The sequence below is a fragment of the Triticum urartu genome, chromosome 6A, assembly GCF_056163025.1.
Source record: "Triticum urartu cultivar PI428250 chromosome 6A, HENAU_Tu73, whole genome shotgun sequence".
Taxonomy (NCBI): Eukaryota; Viridiplantae; Streptophyta; class Magnoliopsida; order Poales; family Poaceae; genus Triticum; species Triticum urartu.
In genome coordinates, this window is record NC_141878.1 from 493,425,983 (window position 1) to 493,449,108 (window position 23,126).

At 46.8% G+C, this 23,126-nt stretch overlaps 4 protein-coding genes across 4 annotated transcripts; 2 read left to right on the forward strand and 2 right to left on the reverse strand.

The window, feature by feature from the left end:
• The first annotated feature begins 1,094 nt into the window (after positions 1-1,094).
• LOC147965862 (uncharacterized) lies at positions 1,095-1,949 on the forward strand. Its single transcript, XM_087530638.1, has one exon. It carries the CDS (start codon positions 1,095-1,097, stop codon positions 1,947-1,949), a length of 855 nt encoding a protein of 284 aa, XP_087386764.1.
• Positions 1,950-2,682: 733 nt separating this feature from the next.
• On the forward strand, positions 2,683-4,428 carry LOC147965863 (UDP-glycosyltransferase 92A1-like). The gene has a single exon (XM_087526972.1). It carries the CDS (start codon positions 2,738-2,740, stop codon positions 4,178-4,180), a length of 1,443 nt encoding a protein of 480 aa, XP_087383098.1. The 5' UTR covers positions 2,683-2,737; the 3' UTR covers positions 4,181-4,428.
• A 4,137-nt stretch (positions 4,429-8,565) lies between these two features.
• LOC147965864 (uncharacterized) lies at positions 8,566-10,006 on the reverse strand. Its single transcript, XM_087527797.1, has 6 exons — positions 9,785-10,006; positions 9,449-9,525; positions 9,263-9,365; positions 8,891-8,991; positions 8,710-8,788; positions 8,566-8,616 (listed from the first exon to the last, which is right to left on the reverse strand). Exons 1-6 carry the CDS (start codon positions 10,004-10,006, stop codon positions 8,566-8,568), a joined length of 633 nt encoding a protein of 210 aa, XP_087383923.1.
• A 5,093-nt stretch (positions 10,007-15,099) lies between these two features.
• On the reverse strand, positions 15,100-20,484 carry LOC125527654 (pyrophosphate--fructose 6-phosphate 1-phosphotransferase subunit alpha). Its single transcript, XM_048692164.2, has 18 exons — positions 20,276-20,484; positions 19,513-19,685; positions 19,208-19,320; positions 18,672-18,860; positions 18,517-18,584; positions 18,322-18,405; positions 18,031-18,084; positions 17,528-17,608; positions 17,348-17,441; positions 17,166-17,239; positions 16,875-16,985; positions 16,745-16,789; positions 16,588-16,644; positions 16,369-16,473; positions 16,173-16,289; positions 15,952-16,055; positions 15,613-15,778; positions 15,100-15,503 (listed from the first exon to the last, which is right to left on the reverse strand). Exons 1-18 carry the CDS (start codon positions 20,363-20,365, stop codon positions 15,378-15,380), a joined length of 1,851 nt encoding a protein of 616 aa, XP_048548121.1. The 5' UTR covers positions 20,366-20,484; the 3' UTR covers positions 15,100-15,377.
• Between the last annotated feature and the right edge of the window lie 2,642 nt (positions 20,485-23,126).

Consider the following 23,126-nt stretch of genomic DNA (forward strand, 5'->3'; position numbering starts at 1 on the left):
AGAATAATTAATAAAGTGGCTGTATGCATCGTTCAGATGCAGAGGCCAGAGGTCATCCTCCTTTTTCTAAAAAAAGAAAAAAACGGAGGGAGTACATAATTAATGACTGCCCGTCTAGTATGCGGCAGGAAAATACGGTATTGGTGTCTTTAAATATTACCCAAAGCTTAATTAGGTTGTTGTTGTTGCTTAATGGGGTAAAATGGTCATCTCAGTTTCTCTACCCCTGAATCTGAACGAAGCGGTGAAATACGAACTGTTCCATTTATTGAGATTGTTTTTACTGCTTTGCTAATCATCTTGCAAGTCCGTGAGACCTTGCCCCGAAACTGAAGTTACTTCAAATGAATGAATATGCAGCATCCAGCATAATATAGAGTACATACACATAATCAAACTGAAAATCACCATCAATCAGTGATTGGAGGGTTTTTTTTCTCCCTTTTACCGAATACTTCTTGTAAAGCCAAAAGAAAAAAACTTATACTACCATGTCCCCGCTTCCCTGGAAGACAAGCGGTTGAGTTGCGGCAATGAAGCAGACAACAGACTTGACACCATAAATAGGAGTAATGCTCATGCGTATCGTGCTCAGAGCATCTTCAACAGGCGCGCCAAACTAGCGCCGCGCCGTAAAATCTTCTCTTTTAACACGCGCGCAACCGGAATAATTGCTTCAGCGGACGTGCGAAAACCACGTGCGCGGCATACGTAGTCCAGCGCGCGAGCCGAAACGCAATCGCGCGCCGCTTATTTGCTGTGTCCGCTCCCGCGCGCTGGACTCTCGCGCGCTCGCTCGCACCTCCCACCCCCCATCCAGCCGCGCCGCCGCCGCCGACCGCGCCACTCGGCGACCGTTCCGGCGCTTCCCCGGCCTATCCCCGCCCCGCGCGCGCTTTCTCCGGCCCCCCTCTAGGCCCGCCGCCCCACGCGCGTGCTGGTCCGCCGACGAACAGCGCCCGCGCGCTCGCTGCCGCTCGGCGCCCGCAAGGTGTTCGACAAAACGCCTAGAAGGTATGTATTGCCCAAAAGCCATGAATTTCATGCATGTTGATTGTAGTTTTTTATTTATAGCATAGTATTCAACATTGTAGATGAGTTCGTCGTATGATTCTTCCGAAGAAGAATTTGATATGAAAGAGGAGGAGGATCTTGCAATGATCCTAGCTATGCATATTAATAAAAAATCGAAGCACGGTGGTTCGGTTATGGGTCGGCAAAAAATTTGGAGGGATAGGATCGATGCCCACAACAGATTGATCAGGCATTATTTTGCGGAGAATCCCACATACCCCGAGTCGTATTTTCGTCGCCGATTTAGGATGAGCACCGAGTTGTTCAGGCGCATTGCAGAGAAACTAGCGAGTCATGACCGCTTTTTTCAGCAAAGGAGGAATGCCGTCGGAGAGCTCGGGCATAGCACCTTTCAGAAGGTGACAACCGCTTTGCGTATGTTGGCATACGGTATACCGGCTGATCTAGTTGATGATCACTTGGCTATGGGTGAGAGCCAAGCCATCATGTGTGTCAAGCGTTTCGCAGTCGGAATTGTGCAAGTCTTTGGCGAGGAGTATTTGAGATCTCCCAAAGCTGAAGACGTCGCAAGGCTTTTAGCGATGAACAAAGCTCGCGGTTTTCCTGGCATACTTGGCTCAATAGATTGCATGCATTGGACTTGGAAGAATTGTCCAAAGGCATGGCATGGGCAATTCCACGGCCAAAAAAAGGGTTCCACTATAATCCTTGAAGCGGTGGCCGATCAAGAGACTTGGATTTGGCATGCATTCTTTGGAATGCCTGGATCTTTGAATGACATCAATGTTGTCAACCGGTCACCACTGATGAGTAAGATTGCAAATGGGGAGTTGCCACCGGTGCAGTTTGTAGCAAATGGTCGTACATGCAACTATGGCTATTATCTAGCGGATGGCATCTATCCAAAGTGGTAAACCTTTGTCAAGCCGTTGAAAAAGCCAGAAGGTAAGAAAAATCTTGATTTCCACAATGCTCAGGCGGCGGCTAGAAAAGATGTGGAGAGAGTTTTTGGGATTTTGCAAGCCCAATTTGCTATTGTGAGAGGGTCAGCTAGATTTTGGGATCAAAAGATGCTTTGGTACATAATGCACGCTTGTGTGATCATGCATAACATGATCATCGAGAATGAGCGTGGCCAAGATGTAGACTACTCTCAGTATGAGCTCTTGGGATATCCCATGCGAGTGCGACGGACGGCTGAAAGGGTGGCCCGTTTTGTTGCCTCATATCATGTCATTCGACGTCCTGCAGCGCATAATGATCTTCAGAAGGATCTCATTGGGGAGTGGTGGGCATGGAATGGACGACAAAGAGCATCATGATTTGTGCGTTCGTTATTGTATTGTTGAACTATTTGTTGTGTTTAATTGCACTATTTGTTGTATTAAACGATAAACTGTTTGTTTGAGTTGTAATAAACGAAATTAAACTATTTATTTTTGTTTGTTTTTTATTTTTTTGCTTTTGTTTTCTAATGTATATGTTGTTTGTGTGAGTCGCGTGTGCTGTTGGAACGGCGCGCACGCGCTGCATTTTAACGCGGCTCCTGGAGCCAGCACTGCGTGCCGCGTCAAACCAGACGATACGCACGCGGCATATCTGCTTTTTGCGCGCGACGCGACCGGCGCCTGTTGGAGATGCTCTCATGCCAGCAGCGTACGCCGCGTACAGAAAAACAGCCGCACGTACCATTCCCGCATCCATGGCCACGACCAGCACCAAGCACGTCCTTCTGTTCCCCTTCCCCGGCCAGGGCCACCTCGCCGCCTTGCTAGAAGTCGCGCGGCTCCTCCGCCGAGCCCTCCCCGCCGACGTCAAGATTACCATCGTCTCAACCCCGCGCAACGTTGCCGCCCTACGCGCTTCCTCCTCCGCGTCGCCCTCGTCCTCGGTCATCAGCTTCCACGCGCTGCCGTTCGTCCCGGCCGACCACGGCCTCCCAGCCGACTGCGAGTCCACTATCTCCCTCCCGCTCCCGGCGTTCCTCCTCCTCTTCGAGGCCTTCGAGTCGCTCGAGCCCGCCTTCGACGCCTACGTCTCCGGCCTCGTCGAGGACAAGGACGACTGCGTCGTCATCGCCGACGTGTTCGTCGCGTGGACGGTGCGCGTCGCGCGCCGGCGCGGGTGCGGGCACGCTATCCTCGTGTTCTGCGGCGCGCTCGGCACGGCCATCCTGCACGCCCTGTGGAAGAACATGCCGGCTCTGCCTTTCCACGACGACGGTCAGCTGCTCCGCCTGCTCGAGCACCCGGAGGTGGAGCTCCACCGATCCCAGCTGTCACAGGTGTTTCTCTCCGGCCCGTCTCCCGGCATGGACCGGGTGACTGCGTACATGCACCGGCAGATACGGCATGGGTACCTGACGGACGCGGTGCTGGTGAACACGGTAGAGGAGCTGGAGCCAACCGGACTAGCCATGGTGCACCGCACTATCGGCAGCAAGGTCCAGGTCTGGCCCATCGGCGCTCTCGTCCGCGATGGTTCCGGTTCGGATACGGCCCCGTCCGAGACCGACGCCGCCGTCATGCGCTGGCTGGACTCGCAGCAGAGGGCATCCGTTCTGTACATCTCGTTCGGGCCGCAGAACTCGATACTTCCGAAGCAGATGATGGAGCTGGCCACGGCACTGGAGTCCACCGGCCGGCCTTTCGTCTGGGCCTTCCGGCTGCCGGCGGCGCTCGACGTCGACGGCGCCGAAGAGTGTCTGCCGGAGGGGTTCGAGGCGCGGGCGAGCGCTGCTAGCCGGGGCCTCCTGCTCCATGGATGGGCGCCGCAGGTGAGGATCCTCGCGCACGTCTCCACGGGGGCGTTCCTGAGCCACTGCGGGTGGAACTCGGTGCTGGAGAGCCTGACGCACGGCGTGCCCATCGTCGGGTGGCCGCTCTCGGCGGAGCAGTTCTACAACGTCAAGATGCTGGCGGAGGACTGGGGCGCGTGCGTGGAGCTGGCGCGGGGGAACGACCCGGAGAGCCCGGTCGCGGAGAGCCGCGAGGTGGCGGAGGTGATCGAGACGGTGATGGGGGACACGGCGATGCGGCGGCGGGTGGTGGAGGTCCGGGAGCTGATGAAGAGGGCGTGGGCGGAGGATGGCAGATCGTCCAGGACGGCACTCGGAGAGTTCTTCACAGCCATGCAGCTGCACTGAATCTTGTCCTGCATGCATGCAGGCGTGCAGTGTGAATTCTAGTAGCAGACAGCACGTGTGTGAGCTAATTTGGCAGGAGCGTGCAGCCCCGCTGCACTTCTTTGTATGATTGTAACGCTGTGGTACCAACGATTTCTTTTTTTCTTTTTTTTTGAGCATCGTACCAACGATTTCTACAAGTCGCTGAAAACTGTTGTCGGCATGTTGTTTTTTTGCGAGAAGTTGTCCGCCTGTTTTGGAAACACCTTCGTTCAAGTACTCGCCCGAAAAAGATATTTTGCTAGTTGTGGCGTGCATATACTTGTGATACAATGACTCACTCATGGTGCGGTTGGGCGAAACCCTAGCCACCACCCCCGCCTCCTCCCCTCTCGACCCACGTTGCTGTAGCCAGAGGAAGATGACCGGCAAAGCCTGCATGGCGGGAACATCTCCTTGCGCTAAAAAGGTTCTCGTAGCTGAAGTGTTGTGATGGCCCTGCACGGCGCACGAATTTATGGAGGTCGAACGCCAGGGCGGCGACCCCCAGGCGTCTAGGCAGTGGCCATGCCATAGTGGCTGTGGGGGCACTGCGACGACGGGTTGTGGCGTCAATGACGGTGGCGGCGATTTGCGGTGGGGGCTTTTTATTTCCTGATTCACAACATGGTGAATTTTCTTAATTCTCGTTCTCGTTGGCAGCGGCGACACATCTTCTTGCTCCTACATGAAGGTGATTTGCGGACTGGCATGGTTGCGCACATTCGCTATTCAACTGTCTCTATGGGGCGCAAGGTCAGTGGGTTTTAGCCTTCGAATACACGTTCCAGGCAGCACGCTTCGATGATTGGATGTATCCCTCAGTGGAGAGGATTGGAGTGCTCGACATGGCCAAGAAGTCGACTCAACTTCTTTTTTATGTGTGGCTTTCCACTTGCCTGAAGTGCCTCATGTGATTGGCCTAAATTGGCTCTGTGTGGGTGGTATGGACTCTGGGCGGCATGTGGCCGGAGGTGATAACGGGCATCCCTACGAGAAGCTCGGCGGCATGTGTTGTGTGAGTATAGTTCTAATTGTTTAGCTAGGTACATATCAGGATTGTGCGTCTGCGCAGCTATGCAACGCTAGATAGGCATGTGGTGGCATCTTAGAGCGACCTCGACGGTGCTTTTTGAGTGCAGGGGCTTGAGTCCCAGTGGTAAAATTGTAAGTACAACCTTAATTAGGCGAACCTAGTAATGGTGTCGTTCACGCAACTGTAGGATCATAAGTAGGTCTAGAGGAGGGTGATTAGGGTACTTGACAAATAAAACCTAGCCTTTTTCCAATGTTAGTTCTTTGCAAGCTTTAGCAATTCACACAAGTCAAACAACACCCTACGCATGCAAGTCTAGATAGTAGGCAACGGAAAGCAAAGACTTTGCATATGAACGTAAAAGGAGGGATCGGAGAAATCAAACGCAATGAAGATATGGTGATTTTTGGCATGGTTCCGATAGATGGTGCTATCATACGTCCATGTTGATGGATATTTCAACCCATGAAGGGTAACGGATGCGTGATTCCACGAAGGAATCGACCCACGAAGGGTTCACGAAGAAGCAACCTTGTCTATGACATCATGACTTCCGTCCACGAAGGACTAGTCTCACTCGGGGTAGATCTTCACGAAGTAGGCGATCTCCTTGCCCTTACAAACTCCTTGATGCAACTCCACGAGATTTGGAGGCTCTCAAGTGGCACCTACCAATCTAGGAGACACCACTCTCCAAAAGGTAATAGATGTCGTTGTTGATGATGAACTCCTTTCTGTTGTGCTTCAAAAGATAGTCTCATCAACACTCAATCACTCTCTCACAGATTTGGCATAGTAGTAGAAGAAGGATTGAAGTGGAAAGCAACTTGAGGGGGCTAGAAATCAAGGATCAAAGGTTGGAGTGGAATCCTGTTGATTTCAACACAAGTGTAGGTGGTTCTCTCTCAGAAAATGATATGGGAAGTGGTAGCTTCGTCCTCTGTATGAGAGTAGGTGGTGTGGGTGGGGTATATATAGCCTTCACCAAAAATCTAATTGTTACACACTTTATGCACAACTCGGTGGGACCAGGTGAAAACAGTCGATGAGACCGACCAGTGCAAAAAGTTTGAACTTTAGGCATTTCGGTGAGACCGGATGAATCCACTCGGTGGGACCGATTGATGATGACCTTAGCACTTTCCACGCTTCGGTGACACCGATCCATTTCACTCGGAAATTTTGAGATGAAACAAATAGGTTACAGAAGGTTTGCCAATGCACTTCGGTGGGACCAAATGTCATCTCGGTGAGACCGAGTTTCTAGGGTTTAGGCAGTGGCTCTATCAAGTGTATCTCAGTGGGACGGGAGTGACTTTAGGGTTTTGGACAAATAGGATTGTGAGGGTGTGGTTGAGGGTTTTTGGAGCAATATCTCTAAGCACTTGAGCAAATGACTCATGATCAAAACCTTGTCCTCTTTTAATAGTGCTGGCTTTCCTATGAACTTAATGTGATCTTTGATCACTTAACCAAAAAATGTAGAGTCTTGGAGATTTTGCCAATGCTTTGTCCTTTGCATTTGAGGGGTCCACATTCATATCTCATAGCCATACCTAAACTGAACTTTCCTGAAATATTCTTTGAATAGGCATTAGTTCAATGATGTATATGTTGTTAAGAATTACCAAAACCACCGGGGATTAGTTGCACTTTCAACAGTGTTCCCTCGTTAAAGGCATTAAATGGAGTTTACTCAGACTCTCCATCGAAGTGAAAACCCGTGATCTAGTGCCATTCCCTTCCTGGAGGTGTTGTTGTTGGAGCATCTATCGACATTCTTCCTCTTCTTCTTCTTCTAGGACTTGAACACCTCGGGCCCACCTAAAACCCCACTCGCGTCTCCGACCCTTCCCTCTTGTTCTACATGCACTTCCTCCCTAGTCGGCCCGTTGTTGCACCATCCAAGCCTCTCCACCCAGTCACCGTGCCGCTTTGCCTACGTCGTCGTCCCACCTCTCATCTATCCGTCATGCAGATACCATCCGCCTCAGGTGGTACCATCCACCGTGCAGGTACCATCCCAGTCGTGAAGAGTCGCAAGGTGGTTGAGGTGGTCGAGACGATGATGGGGACATGGTGTTGCGGCGGGGAGTGGCAGAGGCTCAGGAGGTGATGAAGAGGGCATGGGTGGAGGACGTCGCTGCGAGATTTCTTCAGAGTCATACGGTTGTACTGATGCAGGATACGGCAAAGCACCTTGCATTATCTTGATGTGCATCTCTAGAAGCCAGCATGTACGTAGGTTGGGGATGTTGGAACTTGGAAGAACAGACACTGGTGAGCTTTTTGCTCCGTCTTCTGTGATTCTGTCAGCAATGTTTTGCATGCTGAAGGAGTGGCCTTGATAAGTTCATGGAAGCAGTATGTCGTGGCTTACAGGCTTCCTAATGATGCAGGCCAAAAGCTCAGACGTGCTATGCATACGTCACCATGCATACGTCACCATGCATACGATTCTTGTACGAGAATTTGTTTGCGTCCGTAGCTCCACGCGCACTGACATCTGACGGTCATGCAACACGGATCGCACGACTCATGCCCCTGCTGATTTTCAGAAATCAGTCGGATGACGCCTCGCAGCGGCCAAATAAATAACTTCAGCAATATCCGGTTCATATTTTTACTTCAAAAAAACATATAATAATGCTAGGTTAACATTTGGGTTCAAATTACAAATATGTGAAAAATTGACGTTGACTAAATTCTCCATGGCCCGAAAATTCAATTAAATCAACCCATAGCAACACACGGGCATATTTACTAGTATTATATTATGTAAACATGTTCCATTTTCTATGTGTAGCACCGGTCCCAACACCCCTTCCACGAATCCACACAGTTGACGAGTGAACAGGATCGTGTGCAGAAGGTCCTTGATGAGTGAACTTAACACTTAGTACAATATTTTCCCAACTTAACACTTAGTAGCAAAGATAAAGGCATACGTGATAAGAGAGACTAGAGGATGGTGTTGTAAACATGAATAATTAATCAACCATAACCAATTCATCCAAATTTATGGGTCCCAGTGTCCCATCTAGGATCAAATGGCTGCTAAAAGAAAACCGAGTCATTCAACCAAGAGAATCCATAGCAATTTCAAAATCATCTCTCGAGGACAAATTTATATATCACTTGAATGGCTCTAAGAAGGCAACCGACCACAAACGGCATATCAGAGAATTAGATATCTTCAAGCACCACCAGACAAAAGCAATGTATGTGATAACAGCAGTCAAATTGCAAAGGTTGCAGAGTTACAACTAAGCCACCCGACAATACGGATATTTGTGACAATATGATGCATGTTGCATACGGATAACAGCAGTCAAATTCCTTCATTGTTGGGGCCGAAGTGTCCTGCAAGCATTGTTCTTATCTGGAGAGGATAATCAGTTAATTAAATTACAATATAACGGCAAACTGAAGTGACCAAGGACTTAGCAGTCAATTATGTACAAGATGATTTTACCTCGTCAACATGGAGAGATGAATCAAGGCCATGAATGCATACAGAAGTTCCAGACCTTGCCCAAGGCAATGACGAATATCTGAAACTTTCTGAAGTCAAAAGAGAAACAACAAACTAACCCACTACAGATCTAGAATAACAAGTAAGGCAAAGGGTGTGCAAAGAGAGGGAAAGAGGTCACCTGTCAAAGACATACTTCTTATTGTGAAAGAATGCAGTGTTGAGTGAGTAATTCCTCAGCCAATTGCTCATCGCCCGATTGTCCCTCAGCAAATTGCGAGCCTGCAGGATTGATTTACAGTGCCATAATCAGATACCTCACATAGTGAAATCGAAATAAGCAGTAGGTGTCAAAATTATCCTGGAGTGAAGGCAGATCAAATCATATATACAGACGTTTTATGGTGCTATTGCATAAACCTCACATGCCATAAACAACTCAAACAGATTGCATAAATATTTATTTGTAAATATTCTTGCTGTGCAACTCTAGCAACTACTGGGTGTTTGTTCCAGAACCCACAGGAACGTTGAGGTATGACAACCAATTTACCTTGCGTGCAGCTTGCCTGGTCACAAAATCCACAAGCATAATACGTCTCAAACTACTGTAGTAAACAGCAACGATCCCATTGACTCCCTCAAAGATGCTCCTCCTACACAACCATCCAAAGAAAGGAAGGGGTAAGAGGCAAAAGGGACAACATCTTGATCCAAAATCATTGCGAGACAAACTTACAGGTCCTCACAGTAGGCAGAGTGGGGCACGTTCCAGATCATAATTGTGGTCACTTCGGGTTCAACATTATTTCTTGACTGCGCCATTAACAGTCCCAAAAAATTAGTGAGCTGTTGTGGTTTAGGAAAGAATCAAAAAAAGAGGATGCACTCCCTCTGTAAACAAATAGTATAAGATCTTACATTTGTTTAAGAGGGAATAATGTTTAAGGCCAATGGGGAAAAATACTGATGTGATAAGCCAGTTTGATGCAAAAATCATGTGATCCAGTCGCAGTTTCAGTAGTTGTATGAATCTGTGTATCATCTGTAGAAACTGAGTTGGGATTAGGATCACCTTCTTTGGTTCACGTTCCTCGCGTGGGTGAAGATGAAGATGGTGTTCCTGGCGTGCATCGGTAGTAAGATCTAGACGGATCCAACTCGACGCGGCAGGTTCCAGCCCCCAGTCCGGTAAAGCCGGAGATGGTGGTAGAAAATACCCCCCGGAGAAATCACCGCTCCCGTTGCGTACCCGGGGGCCTGCCTTCGTAACCTGGTATGGTGGGATGCAGAGCATCGGTGGCCGCCGATAAGACTAATCCAAAGGAAGGATCGAAGTCGCGTCGCCCCCGCGGGCGACCCAGGGGGAAAACCCTAGCCGCCACCCCTCGAGTCTCCTCCTCCTCTCCCTCTCTTCGCCGCCGTCCATAGCGCCGCCGGGCGAAGCCTGGCCGGCTGGGCGGCGGCGGGGCTTCTCCCCATCCTCTCCGTCTTGGCTGGCGCGGGACAGCGGGATCCAGAGGAACGCCGGGCGAACGTGGAGTCCGGCGGCACGGCGGGCGGGTCTTCCATCGGCGTCATGCGCGGCGCGGCGGTGGTGACCTGCATGTTGTGAGGTGGTGGCTACGTTGGCCTGACCGGTGGTCGCAGGTGCCGCCGGATCCAGATTGGATCCATCGGGATCTTTTCTTCGGACTCCGTCGGCCGTTGCGGGGTGGTGATGATCGTCGCTGGCCACGTCAGATCGTTGGATTCGGCGTCTGAAGATATACAAGGAGTTCTTCTCGATCCTCCTTTCTGGTGGGTTGAGCCCCATGGCTCTTTCATCATCGCGGGTTTCGGATCGTGGCTTGCCGGATCCGGTGTACACGGAGGTTTGGTGACATAGGATGGGGACCGGAGGAAACTTTGGTCGGCGTGTTCGGCCCGGCATCGGCGACGTCACTTGATGCCGTTACCCTTCCTGGAGGTGAAGTCGAGGTCCCCCCTATCCACCCCTGAACCCCTCCCGGACGAAAGTCCAAAATTCAGTCTGGATTGGGCGGTGGCGGCGGCGTCCTGCGCGTCGCATCCTCCATGGAGGCGTCGTCTTGGGAGGAACTGCTGTTCGGGGGAGAGATGTTGTGGATGGTGGGCTCCGAGTAGCTCCAGCAGTGGCGATGGTGTGGAGGTTGTCAGGTGGTGCGGCGTTGTATCTACCGCGTCATTGACGACGAGTGGTGGCGGCATGGTGCAGCTGCATATCGACGACGGATGCAGCTGGATGGACGAGCGCAGGGTGGTCGAGCTATTTGGCGCCATGGTGGCGTCGACGGCAGGCCTGGCAAGGTCTGTGCGTGAGTACCTGCTCTGAAGATAGATCAGTGAAAGAAGACGGCGGCAGCCTCGGTGAGTGCGCCGGATCGGCGCATGACCCAGTCCCGGTATGTGGCTAGGATGGGGCATCCGGCATTAGATGTTAGGATTTGGTGCGATGTCTGTTTGGTATTAGGCTCGGACATTCAGCACCACTGCATCAAGGGGGTAAGAGTAGCGACAGATATTGTCTAGATGATGGCTTCAGATTTACTGATGTACTACTTTGTAAGGTCTTTTGTACTTAATAATTAATAAAGTGGCCGTATGCATCGTCCAGATGTAGAGGCTGGGGTGCATCCTCCTTTTCTAAAAAAAGGAAGGATCGAAGAGGAGTGAAGGGGGCGGAATCTTTTTTTTTTTTTTGAAGGGGGCGGAATCTTAGGGTTCTTTCTGAACTTGTAACTACACGATTTGGGAGAGGAGAGGTTTCCACTTCCTTTATAGCGGACGCATCCACGCCGCTCAACCCTGGGCCGGCCCATTGGCTCCATTGTAGTTTTAGTTTGTAGCCCTACAAATTGCCGCGAGCACTAGGTCGCGCCTTAAGCGCGAGACGGATGGTTTTCTGGCTGAAGCGTTTGGGATAGTCTGGCCGGCCCATTGGCACATACATACAAAGAATAGAAAAATTAAGAAGAAAGATGGATTTCTCGGGCCGGCCCATTAGCACATACACACAAAGAATAGAAAATTTACAAAGAAAGAATGATTTTCTCGGTGAAGCGTATGGGATAATCGGCCCGGCCCATTAGCACATACATACAAGGAATAGAAAAATTACGAAGATAGAGGGATGGTTTTTTCGCTGAAGCGTGTGGGATAATCAGACCGGCCCATTAGCACATACATACAAAGAATAAAAAAATTATGAAGAAAAATGGGAGTGTGCGGGGGCTTGCGTCAATCGCGATACGAGCTACTAGCCAATACTCCAATGTTGCCTTTGTGGATGCAAAGGAGGCGCATACTACTTGAGGTAAAAGTTTGGAGTTTTTCTTGTTTCTACTTTTTTTTCCTATCTCCGTTCGGGGTTACAGGGGAAGCGCGGACTACTTGATACATAGTCAACATTTTTATTTTATTTTTGTTTTCTTTTTTCTTCTCCATCTTTTCATTATTTTTTCATTTCTTTTCTTATGCACTTTGTTTCTTCATTTTTTTGGTATGTTCTTTTGTTTATTTTGTTCTTTTTTGGTTTTCTTTGTTCTTTTGGTAATTATTCTAAATTTTTGGTATATGTCAACAAATTTTTCGGAAAATTCCTGACACTTTAATTTCGTCTCTGAAGTGATTGAAGAAATGCTCCACAAATAAGGCATCCACTGATATATGTTCAACATCATGTTCTTCTACTTAAGCCAATGTTACTATTAGGCTTGCTCACTTGCTTTATTCATGATCGATGAGCTTTATTACCTAGCATGTAACCATCCCAGTTTATTTACTAATCCTCCATCGTTTTTAAGTATGTGTACATCCTTCCATTCAAGTATGGAAACAGGCAATGCCAGCCATCAATAGTTGTCGCACCTGCCACCTATAAAGAAATTCTGTAGGGCCTATGCAGTTGTTTTAGCTTTCTCTTGACATACTTCATATATGTTCATGATAAGTTGGGATGGAGGATTATCAGTGTAATATGCACCTGCCTTTGTTAAAGCAATTGGATATAGACCTGTCTGTGAGATCTTTAGGGATCATTTATGAACCTGTATGTTTAAGCCTATGAACAGAGAGACAAAACCAAATATGTGCTGCAAAATGTTCCAGGTTGCAGCCAAACCTATATGCAAGAATTGTTACCTATGCTTGCCCAAAACCTAGTGCGATAGTGTGCTAGCTATCTGTACTGTGCAGATTCAGGGAAGAGCTTTGTGCTAAAAATTAGGAGAAAGAGAAACATAAGAGACAGTTCGGCAAGTTAGCTTATGGAGACAAAAAATAACTCTACTTAGCATTGTAATATGAGTTGTAAACGAGAAAAGACCCGTCTCGGGAATTACGACATATGAGGAAGGAAAGAGGGTCTAAAGGAAGGAAAGACAGTCTAATTAACTTCAGAAGTAAGAAAAGAAAGAGAAGCTAATTTGTCCATCTTTATACGTGACAGATTAATAAGGAAAGAAAAAGAGAGGACTGTTAAATGGATTATGAGACATGCATGAACACAACTTGAGAGAGAAAATAAGGAATGAAAGGGGTCTTCTATATACATGGTGGTGGCCACAATTCCAACAAAATAATTATAGACTTCTATATATATATGGTGGTGGCCATTATTCCAACAGAATAACTCACGTTGCATGATGTTGGGGTTGCACCGGCCTGGGTGCTAGGGGGATTAAATCCCGGCAGTTTTCATAATTTTTTTATTGATTTTCAGTCATTTTCCTGATGCATCACTAAGAATTGGACGTTAGAAAATGTGTACAAAATATTACTGCTAGCCAACATGCGGTTGTGGCACTCCTGCGTTGGAGATGGCCTTAGGGCGACTGAGTACGCCAAGGAAGAAAATAATTCAAACTCAATTCACGCTGCCGCTGTGAAAGTCCCACAAAAAAACATGTCAGGTTTAGTGATGACTGCAAGGGTTGGCGCGCTTTGTTGCTTGAATTTGTTGAGATTCTTAAATTTATTTACTCACTCTATTTCAAAATATATGGTCTTTTACTTTTTGAAAAGTCAAACCTCTTTAAATTTAATTAAATTTGTAGAGAAATATATCAAAATTCATAATATCAAATCGGTGTTATTAGATTCGTCATGAAATGAATTTTTATATATTTTTTGTTTAATATTGTGGATGTCGATAGTTTTGGCTCTGAACTTGCTCAGCGTTAAAGAAATTTGACTTTCAAAAAGCCAATAACCATATATAGTTTGGCCGATTGCCGCTGAAATTTGGGAGATAATGGAGTGTGTTTTATGTTTATTTATAATGCGGTTATTTGGTGGGCCTTTTGCTACGTGATTTTGTGTTATTCGCTAATCAACCCATATTTATGTGAGATATTTTTTCCTCCATGGTTGCACGTACTATATTTGTGCTATAGTATCATATGGTGGCGCTTTTTTTTGGATGATGGGAGTCTGCGAGAGGTTGATATGTTTTTCATAGGCCAGTTGCTGCTGATTGATTTGAAAAGCCATTGGCCCAATCAAAATCATCAACCAAATACAAAATTAAATACCTCAATCAAATGAAAGAGCTTCAAAATTAGGAAACATAGATAATAAAAATATTAAATGGGGGAGCTCCTTGAGAAATTGTTGACCCGCTCAAAATCTGGTAATCCAATTGTAAATTGAATCCTCGATTATTGTGAAGATTTAAAAATTAGAAAGCAAAATGTTGTATAAAAAATTAGATGACAGAGTTCTGAGAAGTGGTTGACCCGGTCAAAATTAGATGGCCAAATTCCAATTAGAGACCTCTAATCCTGAGGAGCTTAGTGATATAGTATATATCTTTCTTAATGAAGTTGGATTTGGTGTTGTTTGTGTCCTTCACGGACCGCTACGACCATGGAAGATGAAAAGAAAACAAACAACATCCAAAGTTCAATTAGGATCAGACACTAACATATACACAGGTTAGAACACACGGAAGCGTCCATAGTCCAATTAGGATTAGACAATTTTAGACTAACATGGGATTTACTTCAAGTGAAAATAAATAAGAAAACACTTTAAAACAGCCGGCTGATTTATGCTGGGACCACACACCACTCTTTCCTCGGTAATCACTCGTTTCCCATTTTATATCTACCTTATCCCTTCAGCGCCGGTTCCATTCATAAACTAAATTGCAGCAAGTGATCTGACACAGTAGTTTCATTAAAAAGCTAGGTGGCTGCCAATGGAGTGAAATTTCTGAAGGATCTCCTAAGAAAAACTAAGAAACAGGAATTGCATCCACGTCCCGATGACGCAACGCCGCCACCTTTCTTCAAGATGGAAATCACAACAATGATCACGGCCACCATTTGTTTTTCCCATCAGAATTGAACTGCTCCTGTGGTTCTCCTATGAATCAAAGAGAGAGCTAGAGATGGACCCTCTCAAAATTTAGATTATTAATAGATCACAGCCGACAGTTTGATCAAAATTATTCAAGCTGAATCTCGCCAATAGTACACCCGCATACGCTATCAGAGCCAAAAATGATCATAAAACTTCCCGAAAATCTAGGAAAAGAATAAACCATGTGATGACAAGATCACTGTCTCGAAACCCAACCGTCAGATGGAGCAAAAGAGAATCAGGAAATGCGTAGTAGATTCGTAACCAACTCAAGTGCTTGGCCTTCAGAGTGGGGGCTGGCCAGTGGAAGAGGAAGTCATGATAGCCAGTGTCTCCGTCACCGAAGACATGGCACTCAGTGCCGCCTTGAGAACATCCTGCGAGCACCCAGGCTTCACTATGCTCTTCACCTGCACCACGTACAAGAGTTAGACATCACGAAGCAGAATCTTGTTATCAATGAGAGGTGCTGTGCTTTGATGGCCTCGAGCTAAGATCTTATTGATTCATGAAAACTACCTTCTCCAAGTATTCCTGCAATTTCTTGATCCTGCCCATGTAGTCTTGATCCTCGACGCACAGTGAAATAGGCTTGGCATCAGCACCTGGCCCTTCGAATTGGAGTGGCCCAGGGTTTCTGTAGATGTCTTCCAGCAAGCAGCTGGATGAATTCTGCCTCAACATCCTGGAAAACAAGTCAAGTGCATACCAAACGTTTGCAGATGAGGTTTACATATCTTTACTATACTAGCATAAAACTAACAGATGAAGAAGCAGCTCCTTGGCTAACATAGTTACGAGTTGAAAAACATGACAGCCTTTCTTTTCAAAAATAAAATCAACAAATTCCGTACTTACTCGTATGCTTTTCCTCTCAAGTCAACGCTAGCCATATGCACAGCTGGCTTCCCGATTTGTGTGGTTGCAGGGCCACGTGACCATCGCTTCACGGTCATCATGGACTGATCACAAGAAAACAGATGTGAGTTCCGCATTCCCTTTACCCGCTACTACTACACTTGTAAAAATGGACTGGTTACATGAACTAAAAGGTTTTGTGGTGATAGTGACAAACTTACCGAAATAGGAGCAGCACCACATCGCCACTTGTTCAGGGGACTCTTAAGATTTGTCACAGTAGCCATGTAACCGTTCAAACCAGCTGCCAAGATGTGGTAGCACACATGTCCCAGAACCTGAAATCAACAGCTCAAAGATAAATAGACAGCAAAGCAATTTGCTAAGTCAAAATTAGTAAGGTGAGCTGGAACTTGCATAGGCATAATCACAGTCAAACTTCGAAGGCATTGCACCCCTAGCTTGGTAGCCAAAGAAGTGACAGATTGCATTGAACTTCTTTCCTTTGTAAGTGCCTTCCTTCTGCAAGATTACAAGAGAAACACATTATGAGCTCACAGAACCATTGCTTGTGCCATCAAAACTGGGCATCCAATTAAACTGGCAGTTGCGAGCAAATCCACAGAAAATGCATACCAAACGTTTGTTCATTTCGGTCTCAACCAATTGAGCTAGAAGCTTTTCGGTTTCAATCTGCACAGATGAACATGTTTGAATCAGCAATAATAAAGGATAAAAAAAACATATCAACTTTACATCAATGATCGAAAGATGATTTCATGTGTTGCAGTACCTGAGAAAGTTGAGCTGAGTCATCAGATTCAGGACGGAGAAGCAGCTGCATTATAAAAACAACTATGTTGAAGCAACAGAAACCTGATGTCAATTGTGGGATTCTGTGAATTAACTGAGACAATGCATACCTGCTGCCTAATAAATTGGGGCAAAAACTCAAATAGCGCAGATGCCCAAGGTGAAAGTTGAGAAGAGATATTCTCAACGGAAACACCTTTACCATGGAGGCCATTAATTTCCTACAGTCAACAGCTATCATCAGTGAAGTTGTAAATCAATACTTTTTTTTACATAACAAGCAGGTGATCTGTGTTTGAATTATGTAGGAGGGAAACTGTTATTTATCTCAGAGCTGGGATATCTCGTAAATCCTTAATCATACAACAAATACATATATATATATATGTATATATATTTACCTGTAGAAGAGCATATAATTCAGGAATACTCTCCACAAGGCCCTCAGGAATAAGTATAACTCCATGATTCTTGTCTGTGAAAATTATAATTCAAAGCATTGATAAATTAAAACATTCAAATGGCAAGATAAGGTTACATGATCTCACAACTCATAGACAAAACAAAACAAAAGAAGACTTACCTTTTTCAGCTCTCGCCTGAACTGCATCACATATCTGCTTTGTGATATCAAAAATTGTGAGTTTTGATGCTGCAACCTCCTCGCCAAGGATAACCTGAGCATATGATACGGGTTAAAAAACATGTAAGGAATTTTTGGATATACAACAAGCAGGGACAAGTGAAATGAAAATATTCAAACCATATTTGGATGCGATTGAAGAGCACACTCCAATGCCACATGAGAAGCCTTCCTTCCCATCATACGGATGAAATAGTAATACTGCCAGAAAGAATAAAGCAACAAAGTAGAATAGTTTAATTCTGTAATTTGAATTTGTACAGAAACGAGCAGAAAGCCTTCTAGGGAATCTAAGTATTTACCTAATATGAATACTGAGAAAATAGGGAGCATGCTTCATATAGGAAATCAAAAAATCAGGAAACAGTGGAAGAATCCAAAGACATTTACTACCACACTATGGAGCAAATAGCCTAGGCCAAACTTGTGTACACCCTATATGTGGACCTCATAGTAGGGTCAAGTAAACTGTGAATATAATAGCATATCCTATTCTATCAGACATTTCTTGTCTCCAGGTGTTAACCAAATAAATCAATGAAGCAGCTATAGGTTGAAAAAAAGCCATGACAAGAAAGTATGCCAAAATAGAATGACATCTACTATGTGTTGCGTTATATTACCTTCTCAGCAGATAGAGCATCAGTGCACATATTGCTTATAAGTTGCGAGTTCACCTGTTAGAACAGTATATGCAAGTTCAGGAACCACTAGAAACCATGAAATAAATTAATAAAAACTACAAAGATAGCATAGCAATACAAAGAAATTTGCAAGCTGGGAAAACAATTACATAGCTAATAAGATGAACTCACAAATGCAACCACAAGATATGATTATGCACTATGTATGGAGATAGTGGAACCATCATAAAGTTAAGTATCAACACAGTAATTGAATTCAGTACTCCCTACCTTGCATATGGTATCGAAACCAACAGTTGTCTCAACAAACTGGTTCTTAAGGTCCCCATTCAAAGTTACAGGAACACCTACAACCTATTCAATACAGAATGTGTCAGAATCATTTACAGAAGGTACATACTTGCACTGGACACAAGAGATCCAGAATTAAGGTGAAGAATCAGTTAACAAGGATTTTCAGGTTACCTTTGTTGCGCACTTTGCCTCAGCAAAAGTCTCAGCAAGTTGAGCAGCATCTGTATTTGATGTGACACCTTCAAAGAAAGAACACTGATTTAGGATTAAAACAAATGTATAGTGTACTTAAAATCTTGCTAGGTTCATGTTGTCACATAGCATACCTCCGATTATTACAAGAGCATCCAACTTCAAAGCCTGGCAAGTAGCCATTGCACCATTGACTTGCTCCGTTGTTCTGATTTGATCCTTAGTCCGACCAAGCATATCATAACCACCTTGGTTTTTGTAGGAAGAAAGAACTTCATTTGTGATCTCCAAGGTTTTTTGTGCAAGAAGACCGTCGGTTCCTCCTGTATCGACCAAAAAACACATAATGGATATGTAAGAGGTCTACATACTTCAATGAACTAAATATAAGTTGAAATGTTAACTATGTGTAGCCGTGTAGGGAAACAGGTATGCAAGGATACAGCCACAGCCAAGTGGAATTAAGGCCCTGGCCAGAGTTTTAAGTATCAGTGTGTCTTATATTTTGGATAGCAGACATAAAACAAATTATGTGAGGGAGACCTTGTAGTATATCGTTCGGAGAAACTTTCAAGTACCAATGTAATAATTCAAAATAAAACCTTGGTGACTATAACACAACCAATATATTCCTGTAACCTGGAAAATATAAAATTAGGAATTTACTCACCGAGGAAACCAATAAGTTTGCTGTTCACGTTGTGAGCTTTGATGGCCTCATGGAGTCCCCATATGACATTGTGGCCTCCCGGGGACTGCCTTCCACAGAACACAATACCAACCCTTCATCCAAAAACAAAACAATCAGATGGTTGTGTGTGCGCGCGCGCGAGAGCACACGGTGAGAGCAAGAGAGCTCGAAGTAAATTTCTGCTTCTGTTTTCTCATAAGAATTTCTAATATCAGATCATCATGGTAAAACAATGCTCTTGCTACTTATCAGCATGTTGAAACATACAACGGATATTGTAATACCTGACGGCAGGGTGCTCTGATATGACTTTAGCATCGGGAACATTAGCCGCCTTCCTGAGGAAATGAGCCAGTGGCTGCCCGTATGTGTGGGGGTACGCGTGGCTGATCACATGAGCGCCGGCGGGATCAGCAGCGATCGCCACATCACCATACTCCACCCTCACAGTAGTGCCCTGGTTTACATGGGGAAAAACTCAGAGCATGAGCAGAGCCATCCACAGCACACACACAACCTATCAAGGCACCAGTCAAACACTATCCCAAACAGGAGAAAAGTTAAATTTCAAAGCATTTGCCTAGTCAACCTTAAGTCAACAAAACCATGGATCCTAGAGAAGAATCCATCACTTTAATCCCAGCTCCAAGCTTCCACTACCACCCATAAAAGCACAAACACTGCAACTAAACTGAACTTTCTGAGATTCTCGTGCACTGCGGTCCCGCCGCGAGTCGGGCAACCCGAGCCATCTACGCTAGCGGTGGTCACAATTATCACGCCGCAGGCAGCGTCGACCACGAATCAGATCCGGCCTCGCCACCCGAAAGCGACAGTCGCGTCAGATCAGTGGCAGATGAGACGCCTAAGCTTAACGCCCCCCGAAACACATCGGAAGCAAACGAACAGCAAGCCCTGGCGCCGACGGGGCCGATCCGGCCGGGGAGCAATGCGGGATCTGGCGCCTCGCGGCCGTGGACGCGGCAGATCTGACACGCGGGGGCGGCGGGGCGGTGGTAATGGGGAGGCGGCGCGTGCAGTGTGTACCTGGAGGCAGGGGGGCAGCTCGGGCTGGTAGAGAGTCCGGTTCTGCTGCACCTCCGAGAGCTCGCGCGGCACGCCGTAGTCGGAATCCATGGCCTAGCACTCGTCGCCGGCGAGGGGCGGCTGCGTTGCTCGTATCGTCGATGCGTGTTTTTTTGTTGGTGGTGGCTGGCTCAGTGGAGATCCGGGGACGATGCCGGAGGAGTAAATTTTATACCGGGGAGCGGGACCCCTTGCGCAAGCCAATGCGATCCCGCATCCCCCGTCCCGATGTCTCGCGTTTTCGAAATGCCTCCTGGGATCGCAGGAATATTCGCATCCGTGCCCCTGGACCCTGGATCGGCAGGGCTCGGTGGGTTTTTCGGGCCTGTCCTTTGCGTGTCTCGGTGGTTCGGGCTGTATGTTTGGTTTCTGTGACAAGCGTCCTTAATATCGAAAAGTTAGGTAAGCCAAAAAAGGTTTTTTTTCTTGCCGGTAGCTAGGCAAAAAGTTGGTTTGGTTTTTTTTTTCCTTCTTACCCATGGATTGGTCAATGTTGGCTAGAAAAAAATTGGTCTTACTCCTACTCCAAAAAAAAGTCAATGTTTTGGCCATGAGATTTGTTTGGTAAAGTTCAATCTGGTCACAATACAAAACTCGATTTTTATCGCATCGTTCAGCCACGCAACCCGGCCGCATCCTCAACCTAGCCGCCACTGACCCTCTGGGTTCTGCGCCTCCCGTCGGCGACGCCGTCGGTCTGCCTCGTCCTTTGTGGCCTTTAGGGTCATGGAGGCGCAGTGGATCCCGGCCTTTGCCAACGGGAGGGTTTTCGTTTTCTTATGCTTTTTTGATGTTTTGTTAGGGTTTGTGTCCTGCTCTGAGAGACGAGGTGGCGGTGGCTCTCTATAGATGGAATAAGGTTCTCCCTGCCTAGCTCCCGTTTCGGAGGTGCTTCTAGCATCGTTGGAGGGCATGTCGAGGTTTGTCTCCGGCGGATCTCGCGAGATTTGGTCGGCATTTGTCTTCGGTGGATCCATGTTGATCCGGTCTTCATTCGTCAGTGGTCGTGTGTCTACGGGTTAGATCCTTTCGTTATACGCTTCTCTTCATTGAGGGTGTTTGTTGTTCTTGTGCGCTAGTCCTGTAGGGCCTTAGCATGACGACTTCCCGACTGTCTACTACAACAAGGTTTGCACGGCTCCGGTGATGGAGGGGTGATGACAGTGGCGCGCCTTTGGCTCGCTCCAGTGCTTGTAGACATCGCTAGGTGGTCTACGGACCTGGATATAATACTTCTAGTGTTATTTGTTCTACCTTAACAGTTGATGAAGAAATCAAAAGTTTTTCCCGCAAAAAAAAACAATCCAAACACTCATACCATGTTGGTTCAATGTCCTTGTGAATCACTTGGACTGATTTACCACACATTGTTCGGTTGGGGCATGAGTCTTGTGGTCTCAATTTTTCGAATGATGTGATTTTGGTGAAGATTAGTTGAAAAGATGATTTTCAGCAATGCGCATAGTTATGTCGAAATCGTGTTATTGGTAATGTTAGGGGGCATAAGGTGTTGGGGAACGCGGTAATTTCAAAAAAATTCCTACGCACACGCAAGATCATGGTGATGCATAGCAACGAGAGGGGAGAGTGTTGTCTACGTACCCTCGTAAACCATAAGCTGAAGCGTTATGACAACGCGGTTGATGTAGTCGTACGTCTTCACGATCGACCGATCCTAGTACCGAAAGTACGACACCTCCGCGATCTGCACACGTTCGGCTCGGTGACGTCCCACGAACTCACGATCTAGCAAAGTGTCGAGGGACAACTTTGTCAGCACGACGGCGTGATGACGGTGATGATGAATCTACAGGTGCAGGGCTTCGCCTAAGCACTGCAATGATATGACCGAGGTGGATTATGGTGGAGGGGGGCACCGCACACGGCTAAGAGATCAATGATCAACTTGTGTCTATGGGGTGCCCCCTTCCCCCGTATATAAAGGAGTGGAGGATGGGGAGAGGGCCGACCTCCTAGGCGCGCCCAAGGGGGGAGTCCTACTCCCGGTGGGAGTAGGATGCCCCCTTCCCTAGTTGGAGTAGGAGAGGGAAGGAAGGGGAAGAAGGAGAGAAGAAATGGGGGGCCGGCTCCCCCTCCATTTCGGATTGGGCTTGGGGGGGTGGCGCGCCCCCACCTTGGCCGCCTCCTCCTCCTTTCCACTATGGCCCATTAAGGCACATTGACTCCCCGGGGGGTTCCGGTAACCCCCCCGGTACTCCGGTATATGCCTGAACTCTCTCGAAACCTTTCCGATGTAAAAACATAGTCATCCAATATATCGATCTTTATGTCTCGACCATTTCGAGACTCCTCGTCATGTTCGTGATCACATCCGGGACTCCGAACTACCTTCGGTACATCAAAACACATAAACTCATAACACCGTTTGTCACCGAACGTTAAGCGTGCGGACCCTACGGGTTCAAGAACTATGTAGACATGACCGAGACACGTCTCCGGTCAATAACCAATAGCGGAACCTGGATGTTCATATTGGCTCCCACATATTCTACGAAGATCTTTATCGGTCAAACCGCATAACGACATACGTTGTTCCCTTTGTCATCGGTATGTTAATTGCCCGAGATTCGATCATCGGTATCTCAATACCTAGTTCAATCTCGTTACCGGCAAGTCTCTTTACTCGTTCTGTAATGCATCATCACGTAACTAACTCATTAGTTACATTGCTTGCAAGGCTTATAGTGATGTGCATTACCGAGAGGGCCCAGAGATACCTCTCCGATACTCGGAGTGACAAATCCTAATCTCATTATATGCCAACTCAACAAACACCATCGGAGACACCTAT

What these genes read in the sequence shown, in the direction of transcription:
- LOC147965862 (XM_087530638.1), top strand. Translation starts at nt 1,095, where the DNA reads ATGAGTTCGTCGTATGATTCTTCCGAAGAAGAATTTGATATGAAAGAG.
- LOC147965864 (XM_087527797.1), bottom strand. Translation starts at nt 10,006, where the DNA reads ATGCTCTGCATCCCACCATACCAGGTTACGAAGGCAGGCCCCCGGGTA. An exon ending in AGGAACGTGAACCAAAGAAG is followed by an intron (nt 9,526 to 9,784) that starts GTGATCCTAATC and finishes TTAATGGCGCAG; the next exon opens with TCAAGAAATAATGTTGAACC. An exon ending in CATCTCTCCATGTTGACGAG is followed by an intron (nt 8,617 to 8,709) that starts GTAAAATCATCT and finishes TATCCTCTCCAG; the next exon opens with ATAAGAACAATGCTTGCAGG.
- LOC147965863 (XM_087526972.1), top strand. Translation starts at nt 2,738, where the DNA reads ATGGCCACGACCAGCACCAAGCACGTCCTTCTGTTCCCCTTCCCCGGC.
- LOC125527654 (XM_048692164.2), bottom strand. Translation starts at nt 20,365, where the DNA reads ATGGATTCCGACTACGGCGTGCCGCGCGAGCTCTCGGAGGTGCAGCAG. An exon ending in AGCTGCCCCCCTGCCTCCAG is followed by an intron (nt 19,686 to 20,275) that starts GTACACACTGCA and finishes CATGTAAACCAG; the next exon opens with GGCACTACTGTGAGGGTGGA. An exon ending in ATGCTCTATCTGCTGAGAAG is followed by an intron (nt 17,609 to 18,030) that starts GTAATATAACGC and finishes TCTTTCTGGCAG; the next exon opens with TATTACTATTTCATCCGTAT.